The following is a 13,375-nucleotide window of genomic DNA, read 5'->3' as shown; positions in this document are numbered from 1 at the left end:
TATATGTTCCTGGTGTTGGATATGCAGCAACACAAAAATCCCAGTGAGAGCAATCTACTTGCATAAGACAAGTTCTGCCCAGCTCTATTCTTCATTCTGGTCCCCAAAGAACAACGGAGAACAAGTGCTATACATCAATTTGGCAATAAATTTAGTTTATTAGTTGTGTTTGACAGTTGAGAATAATGTTTCATTTTAACCTTCTTGGTTACTCAGTGGTTTTGAAAACATTTTGGGGAAAAGTTGTTATGGTGACTATGAGCTCAGTGAATCCCTTCTCTGTGTACCCACAACTTCTGCTGAAAACAGGGAAGCTTTAATGTGCTAGATGAGTCCTTTCACAAGAAATATGTTCATGTGGGTCAACAAACAGAAAAACAAAACACAGTGAAAATTATTTAAAAAGCACCATCTGCTTATTCAAATGCAGCTGGGGAGAGGTACAATGCAGTCCAAAAATCCTCATTTTCATTACATTTCTTTCAAAAGTGATGTTAAATAAAATACCATCAGTCCTAAATGTTTTCCTCCTGAAGAAAAATGTTTAAGCTACATTTGAAATAATGCTTGTGGAATGCAGCCCTCCTCACAGGATGAACATGGATCTTGGAGAGCAAAGCAAAATGGATACAGGATATTGGGAAATAAACAGGTAAAAGGAAAGTGCACACATTCTTAGGAAGTAAAAGCCTAAACAACATTAACTGCCTAAATTGACTAAATCATTAATTGCATATACTGAATAAGTTATTCAGAGGTAAATTCATATTGAAAAGGTATCCAGGATCAAATCAATACATACAAAATTTGCACAGTACACAAGTGTGGTATTTTTTTAAGAGTTATTTTTTACAAGTTATTTTGGACGATGACTGGATTCACTTAACCCCCCTCAATTACCCCACCATGGCCATGTGGTCCAGTATAGCCTAATGCAGAGATATCAGCTTGTGGACAGAAGTGGGATTTAACCAGAAAATAAAGATCTCTCTGAGGAGACACCTCCTGGTTTTCCAAAGCTGCTGAGGTTGAGGTTGGCTTGGGGTTGCTCAATCCCCAATGTCTAATGGACAAACACTAAATGTGGGGTTTTTTGTTTTCTGAGGAGGACAGGGATGACATAAAGACAGGAAGAAAAAGGCACTGACTATATTTCAAACAAAAGGGTCACAAAATCACAGAATCACAGAATGGGTGAGGTTGGAAGGGACCACAGTGGGTCATCTGGTCCAACCTCCCTGCTCAGGCAGGGTCATCCCAGAGCACATGGCACAAGGGTGTGTCCAGACTGTTCTGGAATATCTCCAGTGAGCTGGAGTTGTGGTCCACAACATCATTTCAGAAGTACATTTGCTACCAACCTTCTTGAACATCAAAGTGCAGGAACAGCCCGAAACATGCATTTTCTTGCCACAAAGTTCCCTCCAGTTTGTCCTGGTGGGTGCAACGAGATCCCTCAAGTATGAAGAGACAAATCACACCCAGAGATACTCTGCATGAGCACATTCTTTAACAATTTCATTCCTAGTAATGGACACAAGCCCACAAAGCTCATTCATCTCTGTTCAGAGAACCATAACAGAAATTAGACACACACTAACCTCGACCCCCTCCTGTAAAACTGTCAAAATTTCTTACTTAGGGAGTTGAATCAGATTTATCCATCACTGTTTGCAAACAGAGGTCACAGCCTCAGAGTTCCTCTCTACAGTAGGAATGTTTGTCCCCTTTTTGCTCTGTTAACTCAATCACAATTCCTGCTGTACCGCAACCAAAATCTATTCTGATAAAATTAGCAGAATCCAATTAAAGGACAAAGTATAGTCCTTAATTAAATGTTCTGATCATTCTGAAGCTCTCTTTTTTTTTTTTTTTTTGGTTCATCTTGAGTTTAGGCCTGTAAAAGCATACAAATTAGAAAGATTTAGCATGTTCTTGTTTTACCCATTTATCGCTTAAATTTAAGTAACAAGAGTTTCCCAAAAGCATAAAAAGAGAAGTATAAAAAGAAAAATGTGGGATGTTTAACTTATTCAGGCCTCTTTTTGTTCCTTTAATTTCACATTTTTACAGCACATGGAAAAAAAAAAAAGGAATAAAAATAGTATGTCTTCTTTTAACTAGACCAAGAACGTCCAAATACTTTGATACAGCAAAATATTTGAAATAATTTGAAAAGGTTAACAAGTTATTTCCTTTTTTCTACCTATTATTCTCTCTCATGGTAAAGCTGAATATTTTCTGTCTGTGACAAATTCCAGTTTCAAGTTCGTGTGCACCAAGAAAAGTTGATTTGCTGCAGAATCCAGCTTAAGCTCCCTCACTACAGATTCTGCCATGGCAGACTCACTGAAAAGAACCCAATCATTAGCCCATGAACATCAATTAATTCCTGTAATTTCCACCACTAGTCATATGGATTTCTAACTCTTCCTTCTGTCACCCATTTCCATTTTTAGAAGCACTTGATAATCTCTCCCATTTTTAGTGACGCTGCACTGGTAGCAATGGAAATCAGCATTTCCTTCGAGACAGCACAAGGAAGCTGCAATTCCTGCTCACAAACCCATGATGGGAGAAGGTCACTGACCTCAATCTGCTGAATGGCCTCTTCCCGCTGCCGAATGGCCTCCAGATCCTCCTCCGTGATTTCCGAGAGCAAGGCTTGGTCCTGGCTCTGGTTCTGCCACGTGGCATCTCCCCCATTAAAGATCTTCTCATCATCAGGTAGGTCAGAGAAGGGGGTCTTGGGGCTCTGCTGAGATGGGAGAATGGAAAGAAAGAAAAGGAAGTGTAAATGTCAACCAGTTTTACCCAGTCTTAGTGTGGGAAACTAAAATATTAATATACAATAGATGGTGAAGAGGAGAAAAGTAAGTTCCATGAGAGGAAGCATTTCAAGACTCAGAAGAAATGTTAGGACCTGAAGTCAAATCTCCTGAGCTACTTTGGAGCCCCAGAAACCAACCTCAATTTTCCAGCACTTCTGACAGAACAAAACCTTAACATACGTCTAAAAAAAGGACACATTTACCTTGTCGTATTTTCCTGAAAATTCTTCTGGAATTAATCACTTTCTCAGGCACACAGAAAGCCTAAAAATTTGTCTTGAAGACTTTATGAACCAACTTTCAACGTTCAAAATAACAAAGGATCCCATCTTGTCCACTTATGAGATAAACAAAACAGCTCATAAAGGGGAAATCATCACAGGATGATTTCTCCGAATCATCAGCATGAGCAACTCACAGGTTCTGGTGTTCACTCTATAGAGTAGACCTGATTTTGCTGACACACCAGATCCTAGATGTGGATCTCAGAACTTCAGTAATAAGTGCTGAAAAACAACTCTTCTCATTCCTGTTTGGGAATCCCATATTCCTTCTGGCATCACCTGTTGAGCTGATCATCCTTGCTCCTCCCCAGACCTTTTAAGAGTCACTCAAGCAAGAATGCCCACACAGAATCACAGAACTGATTGGAAGAATTGGGTTGGAAAGCACCTTAAAGCTCATCCAGTTCCAACCCCTGCCATGGGCAGGGACACCTTCCACTAGACCAGCTGCTCCAAGTCCCATCCAGCCTGGCCTTGAATACTTTCAGGTATGGGACACCATCAACTTCACTGGGAAAACTGTTCCAGTGCCTCACCACCCTCTGAGTAATTAAATTCTTTCTAATATGCCATCTAAATCTCTTCTCTTTTTTAAAATCATCCCCCCCATGTCCTATCACTATCTGCCCGTGTAATACGTCACACTCCCTCTTTTTTAAAAAGTCCCCAACTTATTTTCTAAGCCCTCACATACCAATTTTCTATGTAGACAGATGTTCATACTACCTTTGAAAACTGCATTTATAGTCAGATCCAGATTTTAAAATGCTCAAGATCCAGTTGAATCTGCACTGCAGGAGGGGGCAAAGGTTTAACAAGGTCTTCTCCTCTCTACCTTTAGCTTCTGTGCCTATGTTAGGTTCAGTCTAGACTGGACTAAGACAATGAACTGACACAAGGTTGGTTTGCAGGCTGAGCTCAAGTTCTAAGTTAATGGCACTGAAGGCTCCAACCCTCCAACTTCATGAGTATTCCACTTTAACAGTGCCCATGATCCTCTCACGTGGTCTTGAGCTGAGCTTTGACTCCTAACAAAAAGTTACAGTACAAAAGCAAACCAAGTGCTTCTGATGCTCTGAAGCTGAAAGAAGAAGTGATCATAGCACATCCTTGACCTGAATGTCCCCAAAATCTCTGAAAGCCAGAGGAGAAAACAAGCACAAGTACTCAGGGGGATGTCCAGTTTCTACGTGAAGCACAAAAACTGGGGCTTTTCAACAAATTGTGCCTGAAAAATAAAGGCCTTTGCTGTCTTACTGTGGATAAATATTCAAAAATATGAATTGCCCCAAATTTCCACAGAGTGAACAGGCCATAGGGCAGCTCGCTGGAAGGACACAGGGCTGGAGAACTGGAAGGACTGGGAGGACTCGAGTGGAAATTGCAGTGGAAACAATGCAAAGTCATCACTGCAAGAATGATAAAACTGACCAAGTCTGCATGAGGGAAGCAGGGAAATGAGGGAAGCAGAGAAATGAGGGGGAAAAAAGTCACTTATAAGGTGTTTTACTTCTGATTTTTTTGCTCAGAGATCTGCCTTGCAGGAACTGTGGAGGAGGCATTGAGAGAATGAGTAATATTTAACACATATAGACTCTGTGGTTGGCTAAACTTTGAAGAATATCAGGCATCTGTAAATTCTTATTTAATTCTCTAACTTCTTTAATTCTTTCAAAAATGTACAATTTCTGTATTTAGAAAATCAATGAATTTTTGTATTTGCCTAAACTTAGACTTTGTCTTACTAAGTTAATTATTATTATTATTATCACCATACCTAGTTGGAGACAAGGATAATAACACAATGTGGTGAAGGGAGAGGGGTGGTGGAAGAAATAAAGGGAAATAGAAAACTCAGCAGCAACCACTCAAGTCTCATTCAAAATATAAACAGATGAAAATCTCTGACATTATTGTCTTACTTTTTCACCTTCTACTTCCCAGGGATCTCTTATCTACTGAGAAAGGGTGCGTTACAGGAAGATAATCATCATTTAAAATTAGGTTAAAATTCATTTACACTTTAAAAGACATATTTTAATGGGATCAAGATACTCTGGGGGTGTTTTATTCACTAATTATTACGTGCCTTGGACACTAACTTCTCTGGTAGAGCGTTTCAGTGCCAAAAGCATGTATTAATGGACTCCAGAAAAAAAATCCCTGGGGTATTCTAATGCTTCATTCATAGTGACAGAGGTGTCCTCTCATTTTCACCAGTGGGTTAACTAAGACAAGCAGAGGCAGCTCTGCAGCACGTCACCAAGGAGGCTGGAAGAGCCCAAATTTCTGACCTCTGAAAATGCAGAAAAAATGCTCTAATGAAATTTGTCTACTCTGGTTGCAGCAAGGACACTGCACCACGGACCTAAATGCATAGGAACGGACATTCAAAACCATGTTTTGCTATGCAAAATGAATTTCAGTGAAAGATAAAAAATTTACAAGTGTTCAAACGTCAAATATTCTGATGTGGGAGCACAGGAATAACAGGAGAGCCAGAAATACGGCAAAGAACTCTTCAAATTAATTATATTAGTCCATGGAATAGCACAGTTGTATCACAAATGTCCTTCATCTTGGCCTGTTTCAGCTCTCTTACTCATCCTCACTAGCTGGTCCTGGTATCTGTAAATAACACGTCCCCCCTCCAAATTATTCAGAGGTTGCAAGAGATGATGCTCAGTGATTTCCTACAAAAAGTAGCTATCCCTGTGTTTAAATAGGTAATGGTCTAGACAAAGATCTTTTCCTCTAAATAAAGGAGTGACTTAAGTTAATTTCAGAGCTGCTGAAGACAATGATATGAGTTTGTATGCTTAACATCTTCCCAAAATATCCAACAACGGCTGCTGAATAAGTAAAGCAGTAAACAACAGGATGAAGGGGCGCTGATATTTCCTTCCAGACATCAAAATGGCTCCATAATAATATTAAATACAGTCACCATGACCTGCTTTCAGGGTCTGTGTGCTGTGTTAACGAATTAAAAATGATTTTGTGTTGCCCATGGTACAGAGCCCCTCATTTCTGTGATAAAGTGAACAAATCCTAGATTTGAAAGTGTGAAGAAATCTAATCACTTCTAATACTTCTGACTAAAAGCTGCACATAGCTTGGCTTATCAGTGGTCTTCATTCCCTTCTGAGTTATGTTCATTGCCATGTCTGACAAAACACTTTATTTATAGCAAGGAAAGATCTGATGGAGGGCACTCACTGAGCCTCCACAGATAAAGTTCCCTTTGACAATGCACTGGAAGGGGCCATAACTCCCTGCACAGGCATTTCCACATTAAATTTGATTTAGTGTCAAATTTTATGCCCTGTGAATCTCTGTGCAATTTTCTGTTGGATTTCCTTTCATAAATTGTTAATTGGATGTGTTTGAAGTTGTTCTTTTGTTGAAATTTGCCTGTGGCGGATCTTTGTCAAGATGTATCTATAAACCGAGCCCTGCCTGTGAAAAAAATGATAGGGGAGAAAAAAGTTGAGTATATCTGATACACTCAGTAGTTCTTTTAAAATTAAATCCTCAGGACTGAGGGTCATACTATGCTGTTGTTCATCATATCTGAAAAATTATGCCCAGGCACAACATTTTTCCTGCTGGATAAAATCTTTCCACGAGGATAAAATCGTTGCTGCTTACAACTACAATTTTTTATCAGATTTATTCTACCAATGGAGAGATTCTGTATGCAGTTGCTGATAGGAAAAAAGAAAAAAAAATAAGAAAGAAAAAAAGGTTTTATCTGGAGGGTGACAACTTCTGCCAGGGTCTGCACTTTATCAGCAGTAAATGTTTGCATCAGAAGTTGCTTGTCTGAGACCCCTCCAAAAATAATCCCCTTCCAACCCTCTTCCTGCCTCTCTCTCCATTTGTATCTTAGGAGGGACAGAACATCACAAGTTTTCCAACTCTTGTCACATAAAATTACCAAGCAAGGGATTGCAATGACCTCTCTTCTAGCTCCCATATGGTCTTAATTCCACCTAGAAGCAGAAATCCAATGGGAAATCCACTAATACAACACCCACCAGCCTTCAAAGGTCATCTTCAGAGAGTCACAGGATCTCCTGTTGCAGAATGAGTGTCCTGGTGCCCCCTCAGCCCTGTAGCTCCCATTTACATCTCTAACTATAATGATGTCATTTCTGATTGCCTGCTACAAGATTGTTCCCTTATCAGGAATTCAGGGCATGAAATGTTGACTGGAGATGGATGAGAAATGAGAAATGGCTCTTAGTGCCAGTGAAATGTTTAGTGATTCCAAAGGAAAATTTCTTTTCCAATCCTCATGAAAACCTGAAGATATAGAGAAAAATTATACAACAGAGAGAAATAGAGAGACAAACACACTCCCTCCAGCTCAGGTTAGTACAAGACAGGTAATAAAAGTGAGAAATAAGACGGGCCTCTCACAGTGTCTCCAAAAAGAACCGTAAGATTTGATGGAAATAATCAAGATTTATTGAAACTGGAATTACAGACTCTGTTCACCAGGTGAATGACACAGCACAGAGAGAGGAGAATGAAGGGCTGAGGAAGACACAAACTTCTACTTTCAACCTCAGCATGAAGGCAAGAAGGAGACTCGATTAAGCCTGAAATCAGACAACATGATCCCATTTCTACACCATATCCTTCCACTCCAAATTCAACCAGGAGTTTTGTCCCAGAGAGAAGGGTTTAATCTCTGACTGTGTGTGAAAACATGGGAAGAGGACACTAACGCAGTATCTTAGGAGGGATGTGACAGAGCTTTCCCACAGTCAAAGTGGGAAAGGAGAGGAGCTGGAGAGGAGCTCTGTGGAAAAGGGACCCGGGGGTCCTGGTCAATGGCAACGTAAATTTGAGTCAGCAGTCTGCTAACTGGACTGAAAAACTAATTCCAGAGAATAAGAAGGAACACAAGTTTCTTTTTTTCCTGACTCCTACTCCATCCACATGGTCATTTCAAGCAGTTGCAGCATCACTTGGCTTTCAGACCCTGGAGACTGCCTTTGATATTCACAGTTCACAAATTCCTTATTACCTCCAAGTTTATAAGAGCACAGGTAAAAGTAGCCTCACTTGTCTAAGCTAATTTTGCACTCCAGACTGCAGGTTGTTCCAAAGAAATCTTCTGCAACCATGAAAACAGGGTATTTTAGAACTCTTCTATGACTCAGGGAGTAAAGCAGGGAAGGTTGCTCTGTCTTCTCCAATCTCCAGAAGCTTTCTGCACCTCTAGCAGGGATATGGGCAGCTCCAGCAGCAATCAACACACTTCCCACAGCTCCTGCAAACCATCACATCTCCTTGGGTAACACTTTGGCTCTGGCTTTCAAACAAAATGCAAATGCAGAGATGTTTATCTCTTGCTTTATAGTACATATAGACATATAAACAGCCAGGCAACACTTTATGAGGGTATCCTATTCTCCCCAGCATCCAAGCTTGGAGATTCACATTTTATTGCCTGTAGAATAATGAGGCTGGAGTGTGTGCATTAAAGATCAATAAAACACTGTACATGGAGGAGCAGGGTGCAGAACACGGCTGGAGTTACTCTGCCTGACACATTTTTAATCTCGGGTTGGCACTCCAAGCTGTCTGGGACAAAGCTGGCACAGAGCAGCCAGTTCGGCCTGACTACCCACAAAATACAGCCAGGTTAAGACGACAGATAAATCGGATTAGATGATCTTTCCCAAATCATCCTTTCAAAACAACTAACCTTGCAGGCTCAATGAGATTTAGAGCTGCATCATGCCAAGCAAAAGCCCAAAGCAATTACAGGTAGAAAGGCCTCAGGCAGGCGCAGAACAAGCAGCCTGGGACTTCTAAATCTTTTAGAGGAGTGAAATAGTGATATTACAACTTTGCATTATCTTTCACACAGAAGATCACAGCGGTGATTGGTAATCTGAGTTCTGTTGTCTTAGGAGAGGAGCTTCCCACAATGACTGGGAAAGAAATGCATCACAGGGAATCACAAATTAACCAGTGCCTGCTCTTCCCTTTCACTCAAAAATGATTGAATTTAAAACTACCATAAGAAGGACAACTTTAAAGTGGGATATGCTGGATCCTTCCTGCATCACTGACACAGGCAAACATGGAAATGCATTCAGCATTTTCTTCAACTTATGCAAATTTGATTACTCTGCTCCAATGTAGCATGAGAAAAAGCAGGATGGGGAAATTAGATGAAGGGAGGGGTTGAAGTGCATTTTTGTTTAAATTAGCTAGAATCCCTCATGTGTTTCTGTCTTTGCTCTTGATCAAGGTGTTTCTTTTTGAATGACATGAATGTGAAATTGAGCAAGAAAATCACCATTTCTACCATTTTCCTACTACAGGATCTGCAAGAAATTACTATTTTGAGGGAAAATGTAGTGACAGAAACTATTTTGCTGGTTCTCTTTGCAGCATTTTTAAATTTAATCCTTCAGGTCTGCAGACACGAGGACTAAGAAAATCTATTCAGCTTCCTGGAACTGGAAGAGACTCAGTTACAGAGTCCCCAGTTCATACCTCCTACCGTTTTCTTCTTCTTTAATTTTCCTTCAAGACTTTATTACTTCACCAAATTCATTCTGAGCAATCCTGACCTCATCACCCAGGGCTGCTTGAGTTCAGAGTCGATCTTACTGTACTCAGGGAGAGAGAATTAAATGACCTGTCTGTGGTAGATGAAGAAAAAAGAAAATAAGCCAGAGGCCTGAGGTTTAGCTCTCTGATAACAGATGTGCTTTCAAGAAGCACAGCATATTTCCACCCCACGGTGAAGACCAAATTTAGAAGGAATGCCCTCCCTACCAGGCCTAGATGGTGGGGCTGACACTCATATTTTGTTCGTGGAGATCATCAACTTTTAGGTCAAACTTCAGTTGATCCTGAGGGCTGTATTTTGTCATGTATTTTCACCCTGAATTACTGAAGGAAGATGGAGCTTTCCTTGTTCCTATTTCCATCATTCTCCTTCTTTTCCTCTTGGTTTGGAAACATTATCTACCACGCAAATAGATGATCCCACAGTGATGTGAGTGAAGCAAAAGAGCACCAGTGAAGTGAGGTATAAATTTCCCCTCTCTGTAATCTGTCAACCTTTTCTTTTCAAAACCATTTCACTGAATGACTTCAGCCTGATTCCACATGGCTACACCCACCCTTCCCAAAGCCAACTGCCTGGGCTATCACTCCCTTCAGGTGACATCTCCACACATGCAGAGCAAGTGGATAAACATTCCTTTAAGGTTGTCAGGAAGGAGAGCATTCACTGGTGTTTTTACAGCATTCCTAAAGCTGTTCCTGCCCTTTCCTGGCTGTCTGTGTGATATTCTCATAATTCTCTGTCTCTGCACAGCTCTGCTGCTGGCATCACGTTTTGGTTGGTGGTGCTGCCTGGGATCTGTGCTGTGCATTGTCCCTGGATCCTGATGAGAGGTAGAACCCTCCCCTGCTCATCTCCCTCTCTGAACAGCTGAAGCCCCAGCATTTGTGTCAATGGACCGTGCTTGACAGAGTTCACAGACACACCAAGGCTGTCTAGAAAGGCTCCTGTTGTCTCTGCCTCCCAACATATGTGCTGCACAGCTGCTGAGCAGGTTCCTGCTAGAAAGGCAAACAAGAGGGAGAATGAGTCACTGGTTCACCCTTTAACACCCACCTAGTACCAAAAAAAAAAGTGAGATGTCCTTTTTCTCTGTTCACATGGAGTCAAGAGCCAAATTCAGCTTGATTTCCTGCAGCAGAGACAACCCCTAGCATGGGCATAGTGCCATTCTGGAGCAGTGGAAAAGTAGGAAGATGCGGGAAATAAAAAGTATGTCTTTTTCTTTCAAGGAATAGACTGCTTTTGTATTTTGTATTTTGCCTTTGAAGTACTCAATCATTTTTTTAGAAACATGGCTGACTCCCACAAAACTTCATCAATATCAATCTTATCATCTCTTTTTGTTCCTGGCCTTTGGCAGGGTTTCAGTGGACAGCTCAGCATGCAAGGAAATGTTCAGAGCCTGAGACTGAGGAACACTCTCATTTAGTGACTCTCTATAAAGTATCTGCCCATTTTGCAGCCCCAGCACCATCTGCATTCAGAATGTTTTAGTTATTGCCCAAAAGTCTGATCCCAAATTAAGACAAAAATCAGAGGCATGTTGTCACCACCCATCTGGGAGATGGTGGTAGATGGTCAGTTGATGACAACAGGGATGAGGAGACAAGACAAGGTTCTTTGTGAGAGTGGGGTCCACCTTTATGGGAGAGGAGGAGAAAAGTGGGAGCTGAGCTTTGAATGGCAGGATGGGACAACACCTGGTCATCCCACTACAACTTTTGGCACCATCCACAAAAGAGCCTCATTACGAATAATCATATAATCACAGAATGGTTTGGGTTGGAAGGCACCTTAAAAGTCATCTCATTCCAACCCCTCTGCCATGGGCAGGGACACTTTCCACTAGACCAGTTGCTCAGAGCCCCATCCAGCATGGCCTTGAACACTTCCAGGGATGGGGTAGCCACAGCTTCTCTTGGCAACCTGTACCAGGGCTTTATCACCAATAAATACATTTATTAATTTATTCCTAACATCTAATCTAGACCTCCCCTCCTTCAGCTTAAAGACATTCCCCCTTGTCCTGTCACTCCATGCCCTTGTCCAAAGTCCCTTTTCAGCTCTCTTGGAGACCCTTTAGGCACTGGAAGATGCTAGAAGATCTCACCAGAGCCTTCTCTTCTCCAGGACGAACAGCCCCAGCTCTCCCAGCCTGTCTCCAGAGGAGAGGTCTTCCAGCCCTGTGATCAACTTAGTGGCCTCCCCTGGACTTGTTCCAACACATCACTGTCCTTGTGTTGAAGCCCCAGAGATGGATGCAGCATTGCAAGTGGGGTCTCACAAGGGCAGAGTTGAGGGAGAGTTGGGAATACTGTACAGAGAAAACCCCAAGATGCTGCAGCACAGGTCTGATTAGATCTACACTGGGATAACAGCAATCCCTCTGCAGGAAAACACAACCTATTTTCATCTGCAGGCTGTTCTCAGTACACTCCTGTTATCCACCAGATTTCAACATAAGGTACTGGGACATAAATGATCTGTATCCTGTCACAAGGGATGTTCAGCCCTTTGGTCCAGTTCACAGCAATTTCATTTTCAGCACCAACTCAGAACAAAAAGCAGGTTACCACAGGCTGGTAATGTGATGGATGTGTGCATGTCCAAAGAAGGGCAACAGAACTGGGGAAGGGTCTGGAGCACAAGTTGGATGAGAAGCAGCTGAGGGAGCTGGGGGGCTCGGCCTGGAGAAAAGGAGAATCAGGGGAGACCTTCTTGCTCTCTATAACCACCTGAAAGAAGGTTGTAGCCAGGTGTGGTTCGGTCTTTTCTCCCAGGTAACAAGTGATAGGACAAGATGAAACGGCCCCAAGTTGCACCAGGGGAGGTTTAGATTGGATATCAAGAAAAATTTCTTCACTGAAATAGTGGTCAGGCATTGAAACAGACTGCCCAGGGAAGTGTTGGAATCACCATCCCTGGAAATGTTCAAAAACTGTGTAGATGTGGTGCTTGGAGATGTGGTTTAGTGGTGGAATTGGCTGCGCTGGGTTAACAGCCAGCTTGATGATCTCAGATGCCTTTTCCAGCCTTAATGATTCTATGATTCTATGAAAAGTTCGCGCATCTTTAATGCCATTTAAATCCTTTTTCCTTTTTTTTTTCTAATTTACCTGTGATTTCACTACAATAAAGCCTATTGATCCATCCCTGACTGCAGGCAGCAGCTTGTTAGGTTTTACACTAATACTCTACACAAACCCTTAATTGTTTTTCATCAGGACATTTTCGGTTTTAATTAGAAAACAAACATAGGTAATAAAAATGGTAAAAGGATACAAAATGACAGATGCCTGCAGTGAAACAGGAGACATCAATTCAATCAAAATGAAAGTACTGAAAATCTTATTAGGGCTATCTATCAGCACTGCTGTACAACTGTCATGGATCAGGGAAATGGTCTGTGGTAACCTCTGTGAAATCCATTCACAAGGACCAGAAGCATTCAAAAAGCTTGTCCTGCCCAGTGGCTGTTCCTCCTACCTGTCCTAGATGTGCCCTGTCCCCTCTAGGCAGAAGGAGGTGATTGTTCTTTCTCCTGACAAGTGACAGTCCCCCCTAACTCAGTCTAATCTCCCAACCTGTAAACAACCTTAAAAATATAAGTTCACTGAAGGGAATTAAATGCTTGCCCTGATTTCTGTGTGCTGTGA

General features: G+C 41.6%; 1 protein-coding gene across 5 annotated transcripts in view; it reads right to left on the bottom strand.

Moving 5' to 3' along the window:
* Positions 1–13,375, bottom strand: part of TSNARE1 (t-SNARE domain containing 1) — a 469,040-nt gene that overhangs the window by 215,620 nt on the left and 240,045 nt on the right. For 4 of the 5 annotated variants that reach the window (XM_064642560.1, XM_064642873.1, XM_064642632.1 and 1 more), the window contains one exon: positions 2,591–2,758. In XM_064642560.1, the coding sequence (XP_064498630.1) occupies positions 2,591–2,758 (168 nt within the window). The remainder of the gene's footprint in view (positions 1–2,590; positions 2,759–13,375) is intronic. The other variant, XM_064642791.1, reaches the window with a different exon arrangement.

Source organism: Pseudopipra pipra, chromosome 1 (assembly GCF_036250125.1).
Source record: "Pseudopipra pipra isolate bDixPip1 chromosome 1, bDixPip1.hap1, whole genome shotgun sequence".
Lineage (NCBI taxonomy): Eukaryota > Metazoa > Chordata > Aves > Passeriformes > Pipridae > Pseudopipra > Pseudopipra pipra.
Note: the sequence above shows the minus strand (reverse complement) of the source record. Positions and strands in the feature narration are given on the sequence as shown.